This window comes from Polyodon spathula, chromosome 6 (genome assembly GCF_017654505.1).
Source record: "Polyodon spathula isolate WHYD16114869_AA chromosome 6, ASM1765450v1, whole genome shotgun sequence".
In the NCBI taxonomy this organism is placed as follows: domain Eukaryota; kingdom Metazoa; phylum Chordata; class Actinopteri; order Acipenseriformes; family Polyodontidae; genus Polyodon; species Polyodon spathula.
Window position 1 is genome coordinate 67,284,227 of NC_054539.1, and position 27,867 is coordinate 67,312,093.

The 27,867-nt window shown below is 37.8% G+C and overlaps 1 protein-coding gene across 1 annotated transcript; it reads left to right on the plus strand.

Moving 5' to 3' along the window:
* The first annotated feature begins 1,068 nt into the window (after positions 1-1,068).
* On the plus strand, positions 1,069-27,867 carry LOC121317507 (adhesion G-protein coupled receptor F3-like). The gene is made up of 12 exons (XM_041253514.1): positions 1,069-1,124; positions 1,279-1,403; positions 10,991-11,212; positions 12,276-12,503; positions 14,384-14,518; positions 15,146-15,330; positions 16,477-16,656; positions 23,997-25,355; positions 25,484-25,525; positions 26,832-26,867; positions 26,980-27,045; positions 27,386-27,867. The coding sequence occupies exons 2-11, from the start codon at positions 1,307-1,309 to the stop codon at positions 27,025-27,027; spliced, it is 2,532 nt and encodes an 843-aa protein (XP_041109448.1). The 5' UTR covers positions 1,069-1,124; positions 1,279-1,306; the 3' UTR covers positions 27,028-27,045; positions 27,386-27,867.

Below are 27,867 nucleotides of genomic sequence, written 5' to 3' on the forward strand. Positions count from 1 at the left end.
TGGTGAGCCCGGTTTTGGAAGGAAATCGGGGGTAAAACAATTGGTGTTTCCAAATTTATAAAAAGGGGAAAAAAAGCAGGCTCAAGTGTTTACAAGACATACAAAATCAAATGGAAAGCATAGTGGGTGTAAGAATTTGCTGACAGCAGCTCTGCTCTGCTCTGAAGCTGCTGCTGATGGTCCCTCCTTATCCCCCGTGGATTTATTTTTTATCTATAGACTTGATTGACAGTCATCACTGCATTATTGGAGCCAGGAGCTGATGCAATGCATTTTTTTACATACTGTAGCCAGCACGAAATCAGTGGAGACACACACCAAGGCTTTCAGATACAATGCGGTTTAATAGGCAGCTAATAAGAAGCACCGTCCACACACTCCACCACTAAAACAAAGACAGTCCTTCCCCACACCAGAGCACTACCCCACCTCTCAAGTGACATTCACACAACAAACTAAAACAATAGAGGAAGGTTCAACAGTTACAGGTTATATCACAGTAATAGTAAATGCACTTTACAATAATCCATAACAAAACACAACAACAATCAACAGCTTCCCTCACAAATATTCCCTCTCCCAGCATCCTCTGCTGCTATTTGCATGTCGATTAGGAGGCTGGCAAAATGACTCTTACAATTATTTGTTTGTACACGTTCCTCAGCACATGCCTAGTTTCCAGTAGTAGTGTTGTTTCTGTTCAAATCACATCATCACAATGTATAATCTAGTTAAGTCTGTTAAGTTTCATATTAACAGAGCAAAAAATCCTTGCTTGATATTGAACTAACACAGCTTGAAATGGTCTTCAGCAGCAAGGATTGTGACTATGAACCTTGCTTAAAAATAAGTCTCAATGATGTGATCAAAAAGGCAATAATTGGAAACCAAGTAACATCAATGATACATGTGGAAGATATTAATCTTTTTGAAACCTTTTTCATTCTACCTTTAAGAAGGTTTACATTTTAAATTCATGGGATGTATGTGATTATGTAAATAAAGGTTCCAAAGTAGTTTTCTATTGTAAACAATAATGTACATGTCACTTTTTTTGTGTTTCAGTTGAAGATACATTTCAGTGATCTGAATGAATTTGACTGTGTGAAAATCTTTGGCTTCAGGTAAATATATATATATATATATATATATATATATATATATATATATATATATATATATATATATATATATTATAATGCATATGTTGTTCCTTCTTGTTTCTAACAATATTTTTTGTTTTCATTTTTTTATATAAACAAAACAATTCTATTCAAGCAAAGGAAGCATTATTGTTGAATTTGTAATGTTCACGAACGTACCTTTTACCAATAAGATGCTTCAAGAAAAAGTGAAGAATGCCTCTAGTTCATTGAATGGCAATATGACAGTAAACACAACAGGTACGTATTGCTGATTAAATACGTTTACATTTTACATTAGTATTGTTTAATCTGTGAATCAGCAACATGTGAATTTTTTTTATTTGACTTATTCCCATGGGAGGGGAAAGGGGGTATATATAAACAAGGGGATTACTTTTTTTCAACATTTTTATTCGGAAAGCAGTTGCCTGAAAAAAATGCTTTGTCTTTTAAATATCCCAGTGTATCTAGTTCATTCTCCCTCCTGCAACAATGCTGGTTCTCTGACTAAAATTAGTGGCTTATTGTGCAAACAGAAAACCAGTATTGTTGCCGGAGGGAGCATAATTTGTGTACACTGAAATCTGTAGAAGACCATTTTTTTCTCCTGCCCCCAGGTAAATGTTGAGAAATGTATTGCCAAGTTGATTTATGACCCATCATATGTAGATCAAAAAATAAAGATGTGGTAATATGTTTAAAAATATCAACTGTGATACAGACAATACGGCATGCAGGAAGGATAATGTCTCTTGAAACTTTGCAGGGTGTTCTGTAACATGTTGATCCTTACTGAGTAATCTATGAATTAAAGAGAGATACTTAAGGACCTATTGTACGGAGAGAGATCACTGTCAAAAATATTTGTATGCATAAAAAATACAATTCAGAAAATTACAGCTACAAAAATATGAGTACAACTCAAGAAAAGCTACGGGTACAAATCACAATGTTATGACTACGACTCAAAAAGTTACAAGTACAAATCACAAAATTACAAGCTGGGTAGACTGCGTGCATGTTGGTGAAATGTGTAGGTGGAATTTTCAAAGCGGATGTGACAGGCTGCTGAGTGGGTAGAGACCCAGAGACAGACTGCAGTTCAAAAAAATATATACTTTTATTATAAATAAACACAAAATAAAAGGGCACAAGGGCCAAAACAAAGGGATTTAAACACAAAACTTACAAAAATTAAGGTTCCCAGGCTGGGCGATGCCTTCACTGGATTTAGAAAATTCAGGAAACACCAAACACCAAACACCAACACCAAACATATATATTTACAGTTTCATCGTAAATCTCGAAGAACTACTCGCTTCTAAATCTTTTGTAGTCAGTTTTGTATTATTTTAATATAAATACATGTTAATTTGGATTCATATGTTGTTTTTTTTTCTGACTTTATGTGAACGAAAAGACACACATTTGCCTGTTTTCCCATTGGAAATAGCGATACTTTGAAATATCACTGTCCTGGTCACAAAAGCAAAGTTTGTGGGGAATAATAGCCATTTTCTATACTTTTGAGGCATAAGCAATTAGGAAATAACACTTACTACCCAGGAACAAAAATTGTGTTACATAGTGTTATCGTGTGTATAGAACATCTTTGCTGCTACTGAGACTGTCCTTCGTTGGGTTCCGACTTTCGTGCCATATTCCCGCCACATGCCAAACATATTCCCGCGTTGGAAAATCCACCTACACATTTCACCAACATGCAGCCACTCCTTCCCTTCTATCAGCAATGCAAGGTGCTGGAAGCATCGTAACTTTTCAAGCCATACTTGTATTTTTGATTTGTACTCGTAATTTTTTTTGAGTTGTACTCGTATTTTTGAGGTGTAATTGTATTTCTGATTTGTACCTGTAATTACAAGTACAAATTATTTTTATGCATACGAATACTTTTGACATACTCTTGTAAACAATTTAGGTCATAGCAACAGTCCTAATAACAACAAGTACAGTAGTCTCAGGCTAAGAGAACACTCCTTGGGAAGCAAGCAGATGGAGTTAGCCACCAGCCACAATACGAATCAATAAATAAATAAATACATATGTATTACTTGTGTATGTTATAATAATAAGGTAACAGACAAACTAATGTTAATAAACTAAATGTCAAACTAAATTTACACAGCAAACCTATACATGTTAAAAAATGCAGCAGCAATATACCAGGCATGCACATAATTTAACAGAATGGTCAAGCAACTCACCAGAACAGGAAACATTAAATTGTTTGTGACTTATGTCTGATTCAGGTTTTTTTCAAGAGCTCAAACAATTTTGACCTTTTTATAGAAAGAGAAACAGTGGCACATTTTGCCCTTTGTTAGCATTCCATTTTGTATGGAAATCAGAATACACTGTTGGTGCCAAGAAGGTGTTCTTTTAAGCGAATTTCCTGTTCCTTTAGCCAGAGCATTTACAATGGGAAAAATCTGTTTCACCACAAGGGTGTTCCCTTAGGTGAAGTGTTCTCTTAGGAGGTGTTCCTATAGGCTGAGACTACTGTATGTTTAATCTTCAATCTAGCGCGTTCAGCTGAAGCATGAGATTTTGGACATCAAGAATAGCCAGGAGTTCACATAACTTTTAACATTAGGTTCTCACATGAGTACCAGCAGAAATGGTTTGGTACGCACCAAAATTAGGGGTTATCATGTCTCTGTAAGTCGTTTTGGATAAAGGCATCTGCTTAATAATAATAATAATAATAATAATAATAATAATAATAATAATAATAATAAATAATAATAATAATCCAAGTCTTTGTCTAGCTCCACCCCCTCCTCTGACAGTTTACACAATTGGGATGGCAATGTCAGAGTCCACAACAATAGCTTTGAAAGTTTAAGTCTGGATTTGTGGTTATTACAATTTTTAACAAGTCATCACATATTCTCTGTTTATTTCAATTTCCTACCACCATATTGCAGCCCTGGGGATTCAAAAGCAAGAATCCAAGTATAAAAGTAACAGCTTTCAAACACTGACACCTCTCACCCCCACTCAGTTTGGGAAGCGAAGTGTTAGCGAGCTTCCTTAATGCCTCTCCCTGTAACTGCATCCCTCTTCTCTGAATGGACGGCTTAATAGAGATCTCTGCTATCATTGTTTGTTGCAGGTGCCCATTAACACTAGAACTGCTGCGGTTATACTCATACCTAAAACCAGCATCGGCAGTCATTATAACCATTACATTTTAAACATCATCAATATTAAAATGAAAGACAAAATATCAAATACAACTCAAAAGTTTTATTCAAGCACATCATATCAAACAACTGCACAGTCAAAAAGCTGTAATTACACTGAACAAAAATATAAACGCAACATGCAACAATTTCAAAGATTTTACTGAGTTACAGTTCATATAAGGAAATCAGTCAATTGAAATAAATTCATTAGGCCCTAATCTATGGATTTCACATGACTGGGAATACTTAAGAACATAAGAACATAAGAAAGTTTACAAACGAGAGGAGGCCATTCGGCCCATCTTGCTCGTTTGGTTATTAATAGCTTATTGATCCTAGAATCTCATCAAGCAGCTTCTTGAAGGATCCCAGAGTGTCAGCTTCAACAACATTACTGGGGAGTTGATTCCAGACCCTCACAATTCTCTGTGTAAAAAAGTGTCTCCTATTTTCTGTTCTGAATGCCCCTTTGTCTAATCTCCATTTGTGACCCCTGGTCCTTGTTTCTTTTTTCAGGCCGAAAAAGTCCCTTGGGTCGACACTGTCAATACCTTTTAGAATTTTGAATGCTTGAATTAGGTCGCCACATAGTCTTCTTTGTTCAAGACTGAACAGATTCAATTCTTTTAGCCTGTCTGCATATGACATGCCTTTTAAGCCCGGAATAATTCTGGTCGCTCTTCTTTGCACTCTTTCTAGAGCAGCAATATCTTTTTTATAGCGAGGTGACCAGAACTGCACACAATATTCAAGATGAGGTCTTACTAGTGCATTGTACAGTTTTAACATTACTTCCCTTGATTTAAATTCAACACTTTTCACAATGTATCCGAGCATCTTGTTAGCCTTTTTTATAGCTTCCCCACATTGTCTAGATGAAGACATTTCTGAGTCAACAAAAACTCCTAGGTCTTTTTCATAGATTCCTTCTCCAATTTCAGTATCTCCCATATGATATTTATAATGTAAATTTTTCTTTCCTGTGTGCACTACCTCACACTTTTCTCTATTAAATGTCATTTGCCATGTGTCTGCCCAGTTCTGAATCTTGTCTAGATCATTTTGAATGACCTTTGCTGCTACAACAGTGTTTGCCACTCCTCCTACTTTTGTGTCGTCTGCAAATTTAACAAGTTTGCTTACTATACCAGAATCTAAATCATTAATGTAGATTAGGAATAGCAGAGGACCTAATACTGATCCCTGTGGTACACCACTGGTTACCACACTCCATTCTGAGGTTTTTCCTCTAATCAGTACTTTCTGTTTTCTACATGTTAACCACTCCCTAATCCATGTACATGTGTTTCCTTGAATCCCTACTGCGTTCAGTTTGAGAATTAATCTTTTGTGCGGGACTTTGTCAAAAGCTTTCTGGAAATCTAAATAAACCATGTCATATGCTTTGCAATTATCCATTATCGATGTTGCATCCTCAAAAAAATCAAGCAAGTTAGTTAGACACAATCTCCCTTTCCTAAAACCATGTTGACTGTCTCCCAGGACCCTGTTACCATATAGGTAATTTTCCATTTTGGATCTTATTATAGTTGCCATAAGTTTGCATATAATAGAAGTCAGGCTTACTGGTCTGTAGTTACCTGGTTTAGTTCTGTTTTTTGCAATTTTCCAGTCTGTCGGTACCACCCCTGTGTCAAGAGACTGCTGCATGATCTTGGTTAGCGTTTTTTAAATTACTTCTTTCATTTCTTTGAGTACTACTGGGAGGATCTCATCCGGCCCAGGGGATTTGTTTATTTTAAGAGCTCCTAGTCCCTTTAACACTTCTGCCTCAGTTATGCTAAAGTTATTTAAAACTGGATAGGAACTGGATGACATGTGGGGCATGTTGTCAGTATCTTCCTTTGTAAAAACTTGTGAAAAGTAATCATTTAATATATTTGCTATTTTTTTCTTCATCTACGATTTTGCCATTTGTATCTCTTAAACATTTAATCTCCTCTTTGAATGTTCTCTTGCTGTTGTAATATTGGAAAAACATTTTGGAATTGGTTTTAGCTCCCTTAGCAATGTTCATTTCTATTTCTCTCTTGGCCTTTCTAACTTCCTTTTTGACTTGCGTTTGCAGTTCTGTGTACTCTTTCTGCGTACTTTCTTTTTGGTCCTTTTTTAATGCTCTGTAAAGTGCCTTTTTTCGCTGAATATTTTTTTAAATTGATCTATTAAACCATTTTGGCAATTTAGTTTTACATTTAGATTTGTCTACTTTAGGGATGTAATTGTTTTGCGCCTCTAATACTACATTTTTGAAGAACAACCATCCTTCTTCTGTGGGTGTTTTCTCTATTTGACTCCAATCTACTTCTGTTAGTCTCTGTTTCATACCTTTGTAGTTTGCTTTTCTAAAATTGTAAACCTTAGCTTTAGTCATTACTTTTGGGGTTTTAAAAAACACTTCAAATGAGACCATGTTGTGGTCTGAGTTTGCCAGTGGTTCTCTGACCTCTGTTTTAGTTATTCTATCTTTGTTATTTGAAAAGACTAAATCAAGGCATGCCTCCCCTCTAGTCGGTGTCTTGACAAATTGTGTTAGGAAGCAGTCATTTGTCATTTCCATCATTTCTATTTCATCCTTCGTGCTACCCACCGGGTTTTCCCATTTTATTTGGGGGAAGTTGAAATCCCCCATTAGTATGGCTTCTCCTTTGCTACACGCATTTCTAATGTCATTGTATAACAGATTATTGTGCTCACCGTCTGAATCTGGCGGTCTACAGCATGCTCCTATTATTATGCCCTTTGAATTTTTGTCCGTTATTCTGACCCATATTGATTCGGTTTTATTTTCTTTGTCCAGGTTTAACACCTGGGCTTCAAGACTGTTTTTTATGTATAGCGCTACCCCTCCTCCTCTTCTGTCCTGCCTGTCTTTCCTATACAGTGTATACCCACAAATATTATATTCGCCCCCATCACTCTCAGACAACCACGTTTCTGTAACACCTATCACATCATAGTTACCTATTAGTGCAGTAGCTCTAGAATTCTGTTCTAGAATTTTGTTTCTGATACTTCTAGCATTTAGATAAATACATTTAATGGTTGTCTTACCTGAGTTGTTGTTCTTGTTTTGATGCGGTCTCCCTTCTGTTTTTTTTGTTGATTTCTCCCCCCTTCCTTTCTAGTTTAAATGCTTCTGAACCTGCTCGAGGATCTTTTCTCCAAGTAGACTGGTTCCCTTGTTATTTAAGTGCAGTCCATCCCGTCTATACAGATAGTCCTCGTTGTAGAATGTGGTCCAATGATCAAGACAGGTGAAGCCTTCCCGTGTGCATTACATCTTCAGCCATGCGTTTTGATTAATTATTTCCAGCTGTCCATATGGTCCTTTGCACAGTGCCGGTAGTATACCAGAAAATACCACAGTTTTGGTTTTCTCTTTTAATTTCCTTCCTAGCTCTCTGAATTTGTTTTGCAGGGATTTTGGTCTGTCTCTTCCAATGTTGTTTGTACCGATGTGGACGACTACTACCGGGTCGTCTCCTGTTCGTTCTAGGAGCCTGTCCACGTTCTCAGTGATGTGCTTAACCGAGGCTCCCGGAAGGCAGCACACTGTTGTAGTAAGGGGGTCCAAACTGCGAATTGAACTTGCTGTGTTTCTCAATATGGAGTCCCCAACAATCATGACCTTCCTTCTTTTTGCTGTCTGGTCACCACTGTCAATGGGGTCCTGGATGTTGTTCCTTTCATTCTCTTGTTGTTGGCTCTGCTCATCAAAATTCTGAAGTGACTCAAATTTGTTGGTTGTTTCGATTTCTGGTGGTTGTGTTTGACGAAGTTTCTTTTTTTCTCTACTTCTGCCTACCTGAACCCAGCTGTTCTGACCTTCTATCTCCCTGGTGGCTTTCAGTCTGTTAGGGGTGATGCAGACTTCCATGAATTGTGGGTGCACCAGTTCCTCAAGATCCTGTTGCTGTCTCACTTCTTCCAGCTCCATTTCTAGCATACTTAGTAGTTTATGCAAATCCCGGATCGCGCGGCACTTTATGCACACTTGGTTTAGCTCCGCTGGGTTTTCTCGGATTTCCCACATCAAGCAGGTGTCACAGATTACTGGCTTGAAGACCATGTTGAGGGTTTTTTTTTTTTGAAGTTTAGTTTCTTCTGCAGTCGTCAGCCTGCTTTCAAACTGCTTCTAAACTGTTCTGTACTTTTCCACGCCTGTACTTCTCCCACTCGTTGTCGCTGGGAAGACTGCCTCGTTTAACTGCATTGTTCTGCTGTGCTGTTGGCTCCTCCCCTCGCCGATGTCTCAGAACGGCGCTGAATTTGAATCAGCTGCTCCGAGTTTCAGCTTGTTTGTTATCAGAAAAACACATGCGGCTGTTTGACTTTGAGCTGCTGCTGTGTTTCCCCAGTGTCCTCTGTTTTCTGATTAAAGCAATTCGAGATGCAATTTCTCCTTACTGCTTCTAAACTTCTCTGTACTTTTCCACGCCTGTACTTCTCCCACTCGCTGTCACTTCCATATGCATCTGTTTGTCACAGATACTTTAAAAAAAAAAAAGGTAGGGGCTTGGATCTGAAAACCAGTAAGTATCTGGTGTGACCACCATTTGCCTCATGCAGCGAGACACATCTCCTTCGCATAGAATTGATTAGGCTGTTGATTGTGGCCTGTGAAATGTTGTCCCACTCCTCTTCAATGGCTGTACGAAGTTGCTGGATATTGGCGGGAACTGGAACACGGTGTTGTACACATCGATCCAGAGCATTCCAAACCTCTCGCCCACGCGACAAAATTTGGGAGGAATAATATTTTTGTGTGTACGGAACATTTCTGGGATCTTTTATTTCAGCTCATGAAACATGGGACCAACACTTGTACACTAAACACTGTTGTGTTTATATTTTTGTTCAGTGTAAATGAACAATTAAAAATAAAAGGTGTTATTTTGTAATAATAGAATATTGTAGGCTACATTCAAAATAAAAACATGTATTGTAAAAGTTAGTCAAAATGACTGCTTTGGCGGTTCTAGGTGGGCAGGATTATAACTTCCTTATTTTCGTGATCCGATCCTGCCTTTCAAATGCCGTCAGGGTATTTAATGCATGTATTTAGGAAAAGTCATAAACAGACAACTGCATAACTTTCAGACATGCAAGCTGTACCGAGACTCGATTGCTAATCAATCATTCAATTGGAGTCGCGGTACAACTGCATGTGAATTAATAAAGTGCAATTCCCTGTGCTCACATATTATTATATTTTACTTGCACGTGAAATGCTGTGCAAGCCTCGTGCCCAAATACACAGACCCGTTTATATCCCATGTACCAATGACTATACACCAAAATTAACACACAACATACAACACAAAATACACACAGGGGTGGGGCACTTTGCCACATAGCGCTAGCAGGCAGGGACTATATTTAAATTGGAATCCTCCTGGAGATTGTTGACAGAACCCAGAGACCCAGAGTCCAGGAAAAATCCAGAAGTTAGGCAGGTCTGTTTTTTTTTTTCATAAAGGCAGACATTAGTTGTTTAAAGAAAATTGTGGATTCTAGATTAACAAAGAACTGGAATTGTTGATTCTATTGGAAGAAGTATTTTCCATCAATACATCCGTCTTGTAAGACCAAGACCTAATGCTACAAGAGCCCACTAGTTAAAAAAGAAGCTCAATCCAATGTCAATCCCACCGACTGGAAATACATCATTTAGGAGATCTATTATTTTTAAAATCATTAAATTCCCCTTCAAGCAGATATAGCTGAGAACGCTGCATGCAGCAAACCTAGTGAGTAAATAATATCAGAAACAGATGCCTGCAACAGGATAAACATGCCTTTTGTACACCAAAAAAATGCTTTCTTTTTAGAGACCCAGAGAATATGTAAAGAATATGATTTCTTATATCAACCCCTTTAGAGCTGTACTGCTGTTGTAATTGCAGAATATTAGACATTTTCGAAAGTCTTTTTTATGCTGACAAGCCGGACTCTATGTTGCACCAGTTGAACTACAATGTAAGGAATCGTCTTTCTTTACAACTGACAGTAAAAAAATACCCTATGTAATAACCCATATTTATTATAGGCTTTTGAATGTATTTTATTGCATTTCTGAATGAGGAAAATGTTCTCATTTTAACCAACACCTCTCCCAAATGAGACGATTTTTAAAGCGTGGCTTGTTAAAGCATTAAAAATATAGTTCAAATTACACCAGTAGTAAACTACAATGACAAAATAGCCTTGCCTGTCATACTTTTATTCCATTGGTGCCATTCTGCTTGATTGCATGCAGCTCTCATCTGGTGCCCCTGAGGGAAAGGTAGAGCTACAGTACTGTACAATAGTGGTATACTATCAGGATGAAAAGACCTTGCCTCACATACTGGTTTCCAACCTTCCACTTCCCCGGCAGAAACATGCTGGGTGGGTATCTCCCAACCTTTGTACATCAATGTCTTCAATCCAAAGAGCAAAGTAGCTTTTCATGGCATAAAAAATTATAAGCACTTGCTAAGGAGATATAATCTGATAAAGGCAATAAGTGAAGTAAGAAAAGATAAAGTGATCTTAATAAGAATGAAGATGAATATTAGTACTGAACCTAACAAATACATTATTCATATATTTACCATGTAACCCTTGAATTAGGAATTGTTAAAATCACCATCAAGGAAGGAAATGGAAAGACTGTTAAATCTGGAGTTCAGGTTGTAATAAGTTGTACTCTGGAGGACAATACAGTGAACCCAAAATGGTTCTTGAGTCAAAACGGCAAATTACTGGAAGTTGTACCAGGAAACGGAGTGGAATTTGGTTCTATAGGACCAACTTACAGCATTACCATTTTGAGCACCGGTGAAAGCTGGGGAGGTATGTATACATTTGTATTACTCTTCAATGCAAAATACTTAGCTATGGAATGGATTGGCCATGATATTCTCTTAGTGTGAGTAAATTTAAAGTTACTGTGAAAAAAAAATAAACCAAGCAGCTGAGCGAGGTAAAATACGACCACAGGTCAAACAGGGTGATGTGTAGTACTGTAACCTAGATGTATGTAATTGGTACAGTTTATGCCCTCCATTAGTTTTGAGGAGGTGTTCCATCATAAAGAAGGTAGAATATTCAAAGGGACATACAACACTCAATAAAAGATGACCTCATTCAATTCAAAGTGACTTTATAATCACCCATTGTAGCATTTAAAATATGCCTAGGGAATGAATATTTACGTTCATTTTAAAAGTTATAATTCCACTTTTAAAATATTATTTTTTATACCATGTATTCTGTCAAGAGGATCACTGTACATCCAGTATGTCCTCTCGTGAGATTATAATAGAGTTTGAGAAATAAACAAATTATTCACATAGAATTTGATAATTTATAAAAGGAGAATACATAAATGGGCCTCAGTGATCAAGTACAGTTTCCTTCACAAGTAAGTACATGCTAGATGAGCTTGCAGAATTCAAATGTCACATTGTCACATGATTTGAACAGAATAATAAAGAAGACCGATTCTTTGGTCAATCAAAGTAAAGACAGGTATAAAATGATAACAACTAAATATTGGAGGAACAGAACCAAGACCATTCAGAATAATTACAAATGATCATAAAATAGACAAATGGGCATGCATACTCGTATACTAAAACATTCAGATCCTGAAAAGAAGTGAGGGAAATGTAAAAAGCAATTAGAATGACATTTGAAGCTAGTACTGGAGAAAAGAAGAAAACAAAAATAGATCAAAAGCACAGTGTCCTCTGTCGTTATGCACCGGTACATATCAGCAGAACTGCATTTTAATTATTTGGGGGCTGAACAAATGTAACAGAAACAAAGATCTGTAGTTGTTTTTATATGAAACTGGAGGTATTGTTAAAAGTCATTTCTGGGTTTTTTTGCCTGTTGAAATATGTTTTCCTAGGTATCTACACCTGTGAGTTTTCGCAAGGTTCAATAACACACAAAGGAGTTAAAACCCTTAATGTAGCCCTCTTACCGGATTCTATTGTGGGTGTTGCAAGCCCACAATTCCCTGATTGCAGGATGAACGGACTAATTCAAGTAAATTCAACTTGCAGTGTCAAAAAGAGCAATGAGACTTATACAGTGACATGGAATAATACAATTTCAAATCTGACAGTCGCTGAAGGTAAGACTCCTTATTAAATACAAGTTTTCTTGCTTATTGCTTTCAATGTATATGTCTATGGTACATAATTGTACATAACCTGTGTGTACTGTATGTTATATGAAGTCCCATAGTCTGCAGTATGAAGCTTGTGTTTTAAATGGTCAGATTTACTGTAGTATAGTTTTTTGGATTCATCAAATAATTTTAACCTTTCCATTACCCAATTCATATTCTTAATATTTTTACTCCTGTGTAAATTACTCCCAACTTTTTTCAAAAGGTAACAAACACACAATTAAAATCAAAGCTTACATTTGTAAAGTTTAACAAAGAATACATTTAGAATGCTATGAGAAACCTGCAAATAACACCACCATTTTTTTTCACTGGATTTTCAGAGCAAAGGTATTACATATATACATGCAGTCCCACTGTATTTACCATTTACTAATATTTAGTACTACTTTTAGTTCTACGCAACTCCATACATTAGCAGCATTTATTTAACTGTGTGGTTCTTATTGGCTGGACATTGAGGGGCCTGGTTAATTCTTGATGGACCAGCAGCAACCAGAACTCTTGCTGTTTCAGCATTTTGGCCCCCAGGTACCACAGATTCCTGGTTTTCTTTATTCCATAATCTTAAATCTATCATATTTGTACTTTTTTGTAGTGGACAAAGATGACAATTTTTTTTTTTATTCAAAAACACCTCATATAAAAGAAAAGTATTCCTCCAATACAATCATATAAGCATAGGTTACAAGATAGCTTTGGACCTGGCCTCAGTACAGCTCAGTCTATGTTTGTATCGGAAAATAAAGATATCCACAGAATCAGTTCAAAAGAGATGAAATGTTTGATACGTATACCTTTGTAAGCAATTGTTGATCCACCCCCCACCCCCCCCACCCTCCCCCCCCCTTCAACCCGTCTCGTTTCTGTCCAATAATCGAGGTAGTCGTTCTCTTATTACACACGGCGACCCTACCACATGCTACCTCTCTGGGAAAGGGAGCGGAGCTCTCTCACCTTATGGTCCGCCACGTGCTACATGCAGCAGGGCGATTCAATCTTGTCTTTTGAAATACCTCCCCCAGTCTCAGGGTCAGCCATGTGCAATGCAGCATGGTGCGTCCATTTTGTCTTTTAATGCAAGCCCCCCCCCCCCCCCCCCCCGTCTTAGGGTCAGCCGTGTATAATGAGAGAATTCTAAACTTGGACAATACTGCATTAAAACGACTAGAAAAGCACATTCATACCCAAGTTAAACATAATGAATAAACATGACTTAACTCTAAAAGACACATACCTACACAAAATGTAAAACTTAGAATTAATAACTTGTAAATAACTTGTCAGAACAACACTGAAATTGACAGTCTGGCTGACTGTATTGCAATCACCTCTGTGCATGTATTAACATAACATAACGAAACACAACCAGCTGCTACCTTTTGCCTGTGCGAGTGGAGCAGTGAAAACTCCATGGCTGTCTTCTTCAGATCACTTCAGCAGCTGTGTAGCCTCTTCTGAGAGTATGCTGTGTGCAAATATTTTTCTCTTGACTATCTCCTGGTCCTGGGGTTCATTTTAATTTGTTTTTTAAAAGTACTGTATTGAGGATTAATGTGGAAGGTAGTTTTAGCAGCAGAGGTTTGTGTTTGGGTAAAATTGGGGGTTATTTTATTCTGGGGCTAAATTGAAAGGCTTTCAGTTGAAAACATACAATATCAAATATAACATGTGAAGCAGTTAGTGTAAATAGGCTAAATTTAGATGAATAATTGCATGTCCTGAAAAAGCCAGAGGAATTTGGAGATAATTCATATCAAGATCAATGTCCTTTTACTGTTTTTTTAGGTTATTGTGTAACTAAGTCTATTTTATCTTTTCAGACGCCTATACATCAGTCTATAGATTAACAGTCAATTGTGCTACTGTTACTCTCAAGGATATTACTGTAACGTGTTCATATAAAAACACTATGGGGCAAGTGAAATCACAAGACATAAACATTTCAATTATTAAAAGTAAGTTTTCTTCTTAACATATTTACTGGACTAATTTTAATTTAAGGATTTGATTAAAATCGTTTAACTGAAGCTAACAGGGATAGTTTCCTAAAAAGTAAGTTTTAAGCACCAAGGTCCGATACAGCGATAATTCCAGCTAGATAATTGACTGCGGCTACAGTTATCCTAGCTGGAATAACTGCTGCGGAGGATATTCATTATATAATAAACCGAAAAATAGGATTAGAATTTGTATATACTGTGTGTGTGTGTGTGTGTGTGTGTGTGTGTGTGTGTATATATATAATTTGTACTCGATCGCATCAGGGAAATTGCAACCTCTGTGTCCAAAGCTTAGTCCACATCACTCAAACTATGAAAGAAGTAAATCAATATCATACTATCTATGCTGATTCCATTACTAATATAACTTATTTTCTCTGAAACAGTGATGTCATGAACTGAAATCCCTGCAGTAAGGGATTCAATATCCAAATCTCATCGCTCCCATAAGACATGATTCAAACTGTAAATACCAAAGCATACATATTCAAATGAAAACATTAAACTGAGGACTGTGTGACAACAACCTTTCAATTGAATATCATAAACATTGATTTGATGTTGCTTCCCTCAAAATTCCAGGTGGTGATAATGTTTGTCCAGAAGATGGAGATTGGCCATTAAGCAAAAGTGGTAAAGTGGCAGTTCTGCAGTGTTTACCTACTGAAGTGGGGACAAGAACACGGAAATGTGAAGGAAGCACGTGGGAAAAAGCAGTGGAAGACTGCATCGACCAAAAATTATATGAAATACTTCAAAGGGCAAAGGTAAATTTTTACAAAGCTCTTTTGTTAAAAAAAGGTTTAAACAAACAAATCAAGTGATAAACAGTGATAAGTGTATATACCTTTGTATTTTGTTTTAAAATACAGGTAAAATTTTAAAACCATTCAAAATATATCTAAATGTGATACCCCCACAAATGCCCAAAACTAGCACACAAATTAGCTATCCACCAAAAGCCATTTTTTCACACACAATTAAAAAAATAATAGCTCAATTGGCCATGAACCTGCTCAATCTGGCAACACTGCCTCCAGGACCAGGATTGGAGACCCCTGGTTTAAAACACCGAATTTAAAATTCAAAACAAGAATTTTAAAACAAGAATTTAAAATTCTTCAATTCATGAAAAAGAATATAAAAACATGTAAATACCTTTTTTATGTTTTAAATGAAGGGGATATCAGGGTAAATATGGTGTGAAATGGGCCTGTGTGGTATGTATGGTACAAGGCTAGTAACTTAATGGTCTAAAATATTTAGTTATATTCAGAATACAAAAGAACATACTTTACAGTTACTCACCCCGGCTTGTTACATTCTATACAGCATGCCTCCCATCATCTTTCTTGACTTTACATATGCCACGTGACAAGACAATAGTCTGAATACACTGATTGTATAAATAATTATTATTCTTCATAACATTGATGTTTTTAGGGTTCATGTTGATTCGATGCGATTTCCAATACAGACAAAACTTTGTAGTTGAATAAAACAAACTATGTTAGAACAAAGAAAAACAAAAGCAGCTCAAGACCCTTCATCTGACTATTACACGTCTTTACATCAAATTCGGTAACTTTTATTGATTTAATATATTTCACCAAAGGATAATAAAGAACTACCCATTGCTTGTTTATTTACCTTAAACTATCAGATTGACATTACAGTTTATTAAAATATTATTTAAAAATGGCAAAATGCTGTATGCACATCTATTCACATACTTGTTTACTTGTATTTCCTAAACATCCTTTAAATGAATACATACCTCTACATTGGTACTTTTTAAAACAAAAACAAAAAATATTAGCCACATAATGGTAATTAATTGTTAAAAGTATGTAAATATCCATTATGCCTTGCTGAATGATCATATATATGATTGTCATTTGTCTTTATTACAGCAACTGGAAGCAGGTATTGGAAACCCACAACAACTTGTCAGTGATCTGTTACAAGGCTTTCTAGATACTGACAAAAATAATATCTCAGCTGCAGTTCTTAATGCATCGTTGAATATTCTGAAACTAATAAGTTCTGCTTCATCGAATTCAAATAGCACATTTTCAGAGGATGTTTTGACGGTAAGTTTCCTTTTTACTGAAACCTTTAAAATAGAGGCATAATAATTTAAATGACAAATGTTTTGACTAGAAGTCTTTCTCAAGGTCTAATGTTGAGATGAGTTCAGATTCAGATACTTATCTGGACTCCAGCCCATGATTGATAAAGTGTGAATGTTCTCTTCATGGTCCCATTCAGAGGTGTGTGTGTGTGTGTGTGTGTGTGTGTGTGTGTGTGTGTGTGTGTGTGTGTGTGTGTGTGTGTGTGTGCTAAATATAAATTAATGTGAATGGTACTAGTTGAAAAAAGGAATGGTATGCTAACAAATAATTTTTTCTTAACCAAAAGTAAAATGTCATGAGCTATGACAAAAGTAGCATCTCTCATGGCTGTAGTATTATTTCAGGAAGGGATGTGAATATTTCAAGCGGTATAAAATTGTCACCATTTTTTTTATTTTTATCAAAGTGCAAACATATACAAATGCACACTTGCCCAGATTGGCCGCCTGTAGGATGTCCGAAAGTCTAATTATATGCTCCTTCCCAGTAGAGCTAAAAATCACTACATCATCAATGTATACAGCGGCATACTGAAGGTGGGGTGCCAGAACCTGGTCCAACAGTCTCTGAAAGGTGGCAGGGGCTCCATGCAACCCAAAGGGCATGGTCAGGAAATGGAACAAGCCATCTGGGGTATAGAAAGAAGATTTCTCTTGCAAGCTCTAAGTTAGTGGAATTTGCCAGTATCCATTTGTCATAGCCTAAGCTGAGATTAACTGAGCCTTTCCCAGTCAGTCGAGGAGTTTGTCTACTTGGAGATGGCAATGACCTTTCTAAAGTCCACTCAGAACCGAGTGGAGCTGTCCCTTTTAGGCACCATCACTATCAGACTGCACCACTCACTCCGGGAAGGCTCAATTACTCCAAGCTCGAACATATCCCCTACCTCCTTGCTGACTGTACCCCTGCGGCTATCCAATCAATCAATCTTTATTTCAAAGCGGACCACCATTACAAAGCACTTTACAATATACAATAACAACAAGAAAATCCATAATACTTTAAATACAGAGAAATGCATCATACACTACAGTGAAAAATGCATAATACATGAAATACAGTAAAAAAAAAGCAAACAAACATAATTGTGGCAGGGTAGCCAAAGTGAGGAGACTCAGAGTCAGAAAGTACAGCAAATGAAATATTTTTAATAAAATAATAATCAACACACAAAACAAAAGGGCATGATGGCCAAATAAAAAGACACAAAACAATCGAAACAATAACTAATAAACAACTAGCAAAATCAGTGCTAACACATTCTCACTCACCGCTACCAAACAGGTCCTTTCACTCCCAACCACTCTCCTTTTTTACAGGTGCCTGGACTAATTGATTCATTAACACCTCATTAGTCCAGGCACATTCTACACATTCCTCACACAAACTCACGCACTCACATCCACTCTAAACAACACAAAAACACATAGACAGGCTGAACCCTTCACAATAATACATTAAATACATTGAAAAATGTATAATACATGATATAGTATCATAACACATGAAATCGTAGCAACAACACAGCAGCTAATAGCAGATATCAGGCTTAAAGAGCATGGAAAGCAAAAGAGAACAAGTAGGTCTTGAGAGTTGATTTATAGCGAGCGACGGTGGGAGCATCACGCACCAAAGCTGGGAGAGAGTTCCAAAGAGTTGGAGTCATGAAGCTAAACAAGCGTTCTCCAAGTGTAGTGCACTTTTGCTTGGGGATAACAAGCAGGCCAGAGTCAGAGTACCTCAGCTTGCGAGCAGAGACATAGCAGGTCAGAAGGTTGAGGAGGTACTCAGGACCTATGTGATGAAGGGCATTGTAGGTGAGCAGGAGAGTTTTGAAAGTAATCCTGATCTTTGCAGCTAGCCAGTACAGCTGGGCAAGACAAGGGTGATACGTTCACATTTTTTACATCTGGTAAGGATCCTGGCAGCAGCATTCTGAACTAGCTGCAGTTGGTTTATGGTGCGTATCGGGAGAACACCATAAAGAGAGTTGTAGTAGTTGAGTCAAAAGGAGACAAATGCATGACAAAGTATCTCCGCATCTGGGAGGGAAAGGTAGGGATGGACTTTGGAGATGTTTAGAGGATAGTAGAAGGAAGATTTGACCACAGAGGAGATGTGGGCATCAAAGGAGAGAATGAAGGGGAGATGCATCTGTCAGTGGCTGGATGTAGGATTTGATCATTGGTCTTAAAGATAAAATTGGGTTTACCGTGTCCTATAGTTATGATTTCAGAAAATCACTTCACCCTGACAGCGGCGAGCACACGCCTGTAGGTACCAAAACGGTTGTTCCAGATCTCTCTGTGAACTATTAGTCCACTTGCGCTCAAGCTTGCAGCAGGCAGACTTAAGCAATTGAATTTCAAGGGTGTACCATGGGCAGTTTCGATCTTTCTTGATGGTTCTGGTTGTAAGCGGGGCAACAGTGTCAATGATATGAGTATAGGTGGTATTGTAGAGGGTCACCACATCGTCAACTGAGGACGGGAGAGTATCAGTTAGAGGGGGATGAAGAGACACATTCAGAGAGTTTCAAAGGATTCAGCAGATTCTTGGAATGGAAGGAGATAACAGTATCAGTAGCAGAGGAAGGAGCATGGATATTAATATAAGCAGTGATTAAGACATGGTTAGAGAGAGATATCTGAGAGTTTTGAGGGGTCAAGACCCTTGGTGATGAGTAGATCCAGGGTGTGTCCTCGGGTGTGAGTGGGGACATTGACAGACTGAGAACCCAAGACAGGCCAGAAGCGTGGTGAAGGTGGAGGAAGGTAAGTCAACATGAATGTTGAAGTCACCTAGGAGTAGGATTTTGTCAATAGAAGTGCAGACAAGAGAGGAATTCTTAAAACTTGGCAATAAAAGCAGAGTTATTTTTAGGTGGACAGTAGATAACAGCAAGGGTGAGGGACATGGGAGATGGGGAGCTTGATGGCATGATGGTCAAATGAAGAAAAGGCGGGAAAGAAAGAACTGAGGAAGCGAGCACAGAATTAGCAATAACAGCAGTGCCCCAACCTCGGCCAGTGAGGCAAGATTTGTCAAAGAGGGAATAGCCCTTTGGGGTGGCTAGATGCACTTGACAGAGAAGATCAAGATTGGTATCTGTTATAAGTTTGCTGAGAAGCAGAGATTTGTTAGTCAGAAAACGACAAATGAAAAAAGAGATTTTCAAGTTTATAGCAGGCAGCATAGGGGAGAAGGAGTTAGTAACGGTATATGCAGCAGTTACCAGAGTTCATTCTGGGAGTGGAGAAAGAGTGAGCCCGCTTTGTCCAGTGGACACAGACGTTAGGTGTCAAAGTAGGAATGAGGCATCAAGTAGCCATTGGGAGGGATTTGGAAAAGATCTTTGTTCCACCTGTCCTCAGACTGCCCTTGGATGTGTCGCCCTTAGAAGGCTGGCACTTAGAACTACTGGCATTCTAAGACACTGTTTGCCAAGTTATACTATCCTTTAGGCCTAGAGCCGCATACTTAACACAATATTTTAATCAACCTCACAATTCAACACAGCCCAGCACACCAACAACGAAATGTTCCAGGATCTCGTATGGTCTCCCCCTGACCTTGACACCTGCTGGAGTAATAATAGCATGTTTAATAATATTAGTTCTACTGGGCAGGTCAGAAAAAACATCACCAAACCTTTTCACCAACTCATGGAGCTCACACTTCTGATCAGGAAGTAACTGTTCCCCCATCGGAATGTTATCTATAGCTGGTGGAGTAAATCCTCTTCCATACTGTCATTAGCTATAAACAAGGCCTCCCTTTCTTTCCAGGGTTTTAGTAAATTAATGTGATAAATTTTGGTTTCGTTATGGTGATCGGTGAGCCTAATTTCATAGTTTACCAATTCCCCATATCACCTCATATGGTCCCTGCCACTTAGCATACAGTTTAGATTCTGAAGTGAGAATTATGAACAGTACCTTATCACCTGGTCAAAAAGTCCAAATCCGTGTCTGTTTGAAGTTTTCATGTGCCAAACGACCAACCAATTATAGTCTCTCAAAATTATTACATATTTAACTATGTTTTTAGAACTTTTATTTTGCTCTTCCCATTCTTCTTTCACAAAATCCAAGATACCTCGGGCTTGACTGAGAGACACCTTTCTCATTGAGACACCTTTCTCAGTGCAAACATTAGGTAGGGAAGGTGTTTAGCCCAATGTTTCTGCTCTTGATTGACAAACCGCTTCAGCATCTCTTTTAATGTGTGATTAAAGCATTCCACCAGTCTCCCCGTCTGTGAATGGACCGGATTTGAGACATAAAGTTGTTTCTTGATCAGTCAAGATTCCTTTGGGAATATCTAATCTCACTATGGTGACTGGCTCAATGGACCTACTACATCCACAGCAATGTGTTCAAAGGGGATATTAACCAGGGGCAGTGGGTCCAGTGGGGCCAGGCAAACTCACCTTGGTGCTACTTGTTGGCATTCCGGACAGCCCGCCACATATCTTGTCACCTCAATAAAATCTTCCATCCAATAAATTCAAGCCAGTATTCATTCCTATATATGTCCTAACAAGGGACATCATGAGCCAACTGCATGGTCTCACGTCGAAAATACCTGATAGGTGAGGATATGTCAGCAGCCGGTTACCTTCAACCTCCTTCCCCTTGATAGACTGAACCTGCCCCACAGAAGTGAGCTAGCGTGGGGTCATTTTTTTTGGTCCCACACTAGGTCCACATCCCGGTTCCAGAATTTCAGGATATAGTGCGGGCCTATTGTAGCTTCAGCACTGGGGCCTCAGTAACCTCCCTGATGGCCAACGGTCACATCTACTTTGGTGATGGGATATGCCGTTATCCCCATGGGTACATGAGATGACCACGGAGCCCTGTGACCAGCAAGACACCCCCACCAAGAAAGTTTCATCAATTAAGGTTTGCCTGCATCCCAAGTCCACTAATTCGTGGGTGCTCACATTACCAACCCATATATCAACAGCACAAGGCCCATCCGAATCATTACCACTGGACTTGCCTGTTTCCGGTGCAAAATAATGCATGGTCGTGCCTCATTCCATTGTGAAAGTGCAATTCCCGTTAAGGTGACCAGCTTCATGGCACCGGTAACACACAGAGCCTCTGTGTCCCCGCTTCCGGCTTGGGTGGGGAGGGGGCCCCTGGGGGTTGACCTTGGCTTCCATTGATGTGGCGCGAGGTCGCCCACTGGATTTCGAGGAGGTGTCAATACGTGTTTGAAGGATGCGTGCTGATGACGTCCTTGGGCTCACCGTCCTGGGTCTGCTGGAGAGGGGAGCTGGTGTCGTAGGCAGCGGAGAGGTGGTCTGGAAGTCCTCGTATTTTTCAGCCAGTGGGACCGTGGCCTCCGGCATGGTGGAACGATGTCTGCTGACCTAATTTTGGGTTTCCAGCCACAATATCTGCACAAACTGTTCAATGCAAATCAGTTCGATTATTTTTTCTGTTGTTCTGATGCAGTGCCACCGGGTCAGTTGATCCACCAGCTGATGCATCACTATGCTGGGGCCTGACTCCTGAGGGTTGCTGATATTCCAAGAACAAGCAACTGTGCGTCTCCACCGTGATATCCAGTCGCTGGAGTATGGCCTGCTTCACATGGTCATAGTCCAGGGCAACCTTGTGTGTTAGGGCATGATAGGTCATCTGGGCCTCCCTTATCAGAATGGGGACCAACTCGGTATCATCCTCCAGTGACATCGTCACCATCTATACCTTTGGTAGTGGCATCGCTGACTCGACCTTCAGTTCCAGGATGTAGCAGGATGTGAGTGGTGTGTGAATTAAGTCAATGTCCAGACAGTGTTGTTCTCTAAAACATCTGTGTTTATTTTTTCAAAACTAAATAATAAGCCGCCCTTCTACCAACGATGGTATCATGGGGTACACGGCAGGTTACAGTCCCAAACGCAAATGTACACTCCAAAACTACAATCCTCCGTGCACGAAAATGTACGGGACGTGATGCATGTCTGAGCTGTGCAGTAAGATTATTGTGCAGGGGTTCATGCTGGCTCCATGGTGGCAGCTTCTCTCCTCAATCCGCTGCAACACATAAACAGACAAAAACAAAACAAGGCTCTGGCTGTCAATCCTGTTTAAGCATAAGGGGGGGTACTCATATAGCTGCATCCCCTTTGTACTATCAAACTCCTCCCTGCAATCATCCCACCACCATGGTTTATCCAATCACTGCCTGCCCCGTCGTTGATCGTAATGGAGTAGTTCAGAACACTTGCAGCTACACACTTCCCCAAAGATGGCCAACTTCTAGTTTCTGTCCACCGTCGAGTTCGCCCATCTATGAGGAAGCATATCACCCATTTTACACAGGCCCTTTCTGGGTGGGAGGGAGTTACAGTTCAAATTCCTCCATTCTCTGTCACAGGCTGTTAAGAGGAGGAAACAATGTGGCAGTAAAAACAGCTGCTGTCCAGCATACGAAGTGCAGGCTTTGTATTAAAGCTACAATCTACCACAAAAATGCTCAGTTGTATACAATATATATATATATATATATATATATATATATATATATATATATATATATATATATATATATATATATATAATATATTTCACTTCATTGTTTAGCCATCTGTGCAATCTATGTTATTAGACCTTACCTTTCCAGTGTGTGTGCATTTTCTAAAGGATAAAGTATTACTGAACAGTCTGTTTGGTTTTTTCACCAAGCTTTAAGCTCTGTTGTAGGGAATTTTAGCTCTGTTGTATCTATTGGTTAAACAGCTGTATAATGTTATCTTATTTTTTAATTATTTTTTTAATTATACCCAAATTCAATCCAAAATGTGTGTGATAAAAATGTGGATCTAATTTTCAAGTAATCACTGTACCATTATATCACATTCCATGTAATATATATATATATATGAGCTTAACATGCAGCCTACAGCACTCAGTATTCCCAGGTGGTCTCCCATCCAAGTACTAACCAAGCCCAACATCGCTTTGCTTAAGCATTGCATGGTAAGTTCAATTTGAAGTTTGCACATCTGAGCCAATTGTTTTTCGAAAATCAAATATCTATATCCTGACTGATATATATGGATATATATATATATATATATATATATATATATATATATATATATATATATATATAATAGAGAGAGAGAGAGAGAGAGAGAGAGAGAGAGAGAGAGAGAGAGAGAGAGAGGCTGTTGCATGTATAAATAATTACTTAATTTAGAATTAATATAAATAATCTCTTTGTTGGTGTAGTGTATATTGTGCAATGGCTAACTATCATTTTCTTACCTCATGCAGAGCTATGTCCATAATGCAAACAGTCTCTTGGAACCTTCTCTGGAAAAAACATGGACAGAATCTAATGATGGAACTAAAGCGCCTAACTTCCTTCAGTCTATCGAAAACTTTGCAAAGCTGACACATGCAAACAATGGACCATTTTATTCTAATTTTACCAATGTTGAGTTGAAAGGAACTCCTATACTAGCAGTTAATGAAGCAGAAATAAACTCTTCATGTGCATCTGTCAAAATTAACTTTTTGAAAACAAAAGAAACTCAATCCGCAGCCACAATTTTTGTCTTAACATTTTTTTCATTAAATTCAATTTTACCCCAAAATACAGTGAACGACTTCAGTGTTAACAGCGTAATTCAATCCATCACATTAGTAGATGCAGACCCACAAACAGTAGAAATGCAATTTCAATTGCAAAATGAAACAACTTCAAAGTATAAGATGATATGTGTTTACTGGGATTTCGAAGCAAATGATGGAAGCGGACGATGGTCAGATAAAGGCTGCAAATGGGACAGAAAAAATTCAAACTCAGCCACTTCATCTTGTGTTTGTAACCACTTGACATCTTTCTCTGTGCTAATGTCAAAATTCCCTATCAGTTTACCTTGGCTTGATGGAATTGGTTATGTTGGAGTGGGTGTGTCCATTTGTTCTCTTATGCTCTGTCTCATAATTGAATTTTTAGTATGGAATTCAGTAGTTAAGTCAAACATCTCCCATTTTCGACACACAGCCCTGGTTAACATTTCTTTGTCTCTGCTTATTGCAGACTGCTGCTTTTTGTCAAATTCTTTACAAGGTAACAAGGGTGGTGGTAAAGTCTGTTTAGCTCTAGCAATGGGCATGCATGTTTTTTTCTTAGCGATGTTTTTTTGGATGCTCTGTCAAAGCATAATGCTCCTTCACCAAATGATTTTCCTCTTTCAACAACTGAGAAAGAGAATTTACCTATCTTTTTCATTTGCTCTTGGCTACTTATGCCCAATATGCATTGTGATTGGAACATATATGTTACATCCTGATAAATACTACAGGAAAGATTCCTGCTGGCTAACGTATGAAGGGGGAATGAATGGATCCATTTTTGCTTTTGTTCTACCTGTTGGAATCATTGTTATCATCAATGCTTTTACTTTGGTTGTGGTCATTTTAAAGCTGTTGAGACCTTCTGTATCAGAAGGAGATAAAGCAGATGACAAGGAAGCTGTGAAAAGTATAATGAAAGCAGTTATTATCCTGACTCCAGTATTTGGATTAACATGGGCTCTGGGATTCCTTACTATGATATTTGACCTTCCTGAGACATTTGGAGCTAAAGCAGTTCACTACTTATTTTCTATATTGAACTCATTCCAGGTATGCACAAATTATTTAATATGTTGATTCTGTTTTACATTTTCAAAATCAATGAAAGTGTAACTACCTGTTAAGCCAAAAATAAACTAACAACTATACTAATATATTTGTATTATTATTATTTAAAGGGCCTGCTTATTTTGATAACTGGGTGCTTTACAGAGAAAAAGGTGAGTATGAGCAGTATTTAAATTTTCATATGTCTTTTTCAATTTGATCCTTAAACTCTTGAGTAAGACATCAGTTCGAAAATACGGTTGGGGGGAGATTTGTGTTACTATGGCCCCTTCCCCAAGTTACAAGGGTAAGTTTTCCTTAATTGGTTCCACTTAAAGAAATGGTCTTCATACAGTTTTAGTGTGAATTGTACACTTACTTACGGTGGCCCTACGGTGGCCACAAGTGCAAAACACAAGTACAAATCGAAAAATACAAACTGAACAACACAAATACAAATTGAAAAAGAAAATACAAATAAAAAAACACAAATACAAATTGAAAAACAAAAATGCAAAAAGCCCACAACACAACGGAAGTAATTTCACAACAAAAATACATCACGATTGAGGTCATTCCCCCAGTTTTGCTGGGAGAGAAGATTTTTTTACAGAGCGAGAAATAGATTACTTTAAAAAAGTGAATTACTGTATACAGAGAACCTGGATAATTAAAGAATGGAAAAACTAATGCTTTAGAAGGTGATAATATTGCAGCGTTGTATGTGGGTGTTTAATAGAGAACCCGACAAGGCTGTTTGGTCCTTGAAACCCTTTGCTGGTTTATTTAAATCAGATCTGTACACATAACTGAACAACAAGAACAGTCACCATTTTCTTCTCTCCTGCTCTCTCTCCAGTCTTAGCTAAACAATCCCTGCATCAATCCTACAGGCATGGCAAGTCAAACATCGCTGAACTGATGCCCCAAACATTTCCTATAACAATTCTTACAATAATGTGTATGAGGCAGCAAGAATCTAAATTTTACTGTAACCAAAAAATTAAATAAAACAAGGCAATATAAAATTATTCACACATTCTGATAAGCAACACAAAGACAGCTTAACTGTGAATGCTGGAAATATTGCTGTTTGATATTTTTTATTAGTGTAAATGCCATATGTGGTCATTTTCTTTTTTGTTTGTTTTACAAAACAAACATTTAATTTGTGTAGTTATTTTGTTGTTTTATTTTTCTGCTTTCCTTCACTTTGCTGTACTGCCAATCAAGACTTTGTATGAAACCACAGTAAGATACATTAGCACCACTTTTTCATGACATGCCTATGAGATACCAGCTAACAGGAACTGAAGTACATTGTAGTACCATCTGCTGTAGTTTTTGGCATCTTCTTGCTATTCATGGTGCCTTGAAAATGGAATTGCCTGTATACGACTAGGTGATTAACCACTGTTACTAGCTTTTTGTTCTGAAAAAACAAGTCACTGTATAATTTTCTCTTTTTTCTGAGCGTAGGTGCGAGATGCCCTCTTGAAACGGGTGAACTCTCTGGTGAGTGGATTTTTTTTTTTTTTAACTGCTTCCTAATTCTAGCATGACCTTTTAACAGTTTTCAAACATTTACATTATTTTACAACATATCTTCTTTCTTTCTACATTTCAGTATGCTACACAGTCCAAGAGTGAAACCTCAAGTTCTATAAAGAAGTGAAGAAAGTAACAGTGACAGGTTTGTCATTTTTCTGACCCTGGCATATCATTTGAATAGCAAAGATTTCATAGGCCCTCTTTATGCTATAGTTTTTATAATTTATCTTTTAGACCAAAGAAAAAGCAACCATTTTAAAAAGCAACCAGCTGTTTACCAGCACAGTTCTACATATATGACATTTTTATATAGAATTCTATAGAATACTAATGTGCAAAAATGAAAACAATATTTAATTGGATGATTGGCAAAAAAGACAACCTATACATTCATACTTTACACAGTCAAGTTTTTAAAGCGCAGGAGTGCTTTAGGTCCTAATATTAAGGATAATCGTTTGTTTGTTTGTTGTTTTTTCTAGATTGGAAAGAAAGAACCCGGAATGCAATATTGGGCCCTCTTTACAAGGATATTTAAATAAGTCAATGGTTTATTATTAAAATAAAGGTTGTTATGAATGAAACTCCTCTAGACTGTTGTTAAAAAAGCGAGCAGCAGCCTAGAGTAGTGATGTATGCTGCAAATGTGCTGTAGTCATTGTTGCTACCTTGTTTAGAAACTCATCTTTTTTAAGCATTAGAAAAACATCCATTCTGGCATTTTCAGTTTTAACTCATTAGTAATTACACACTATTTACAATTCATTTGCACAATAAAACCTGGGGCTCCTGCCCTACCACAGTCAGGCAATTAAGAAAAATAATAACTGCATATTTAAGCAACAAAACTCAAAACCACTTAGAATGATTACATCATCATAAAACCCAACTTATAGCAATGCAAATTATCAATAAAAATGACATTTTCATATTTCCTCTTTTTTCTGGTTGTTTCTTTTTGTAA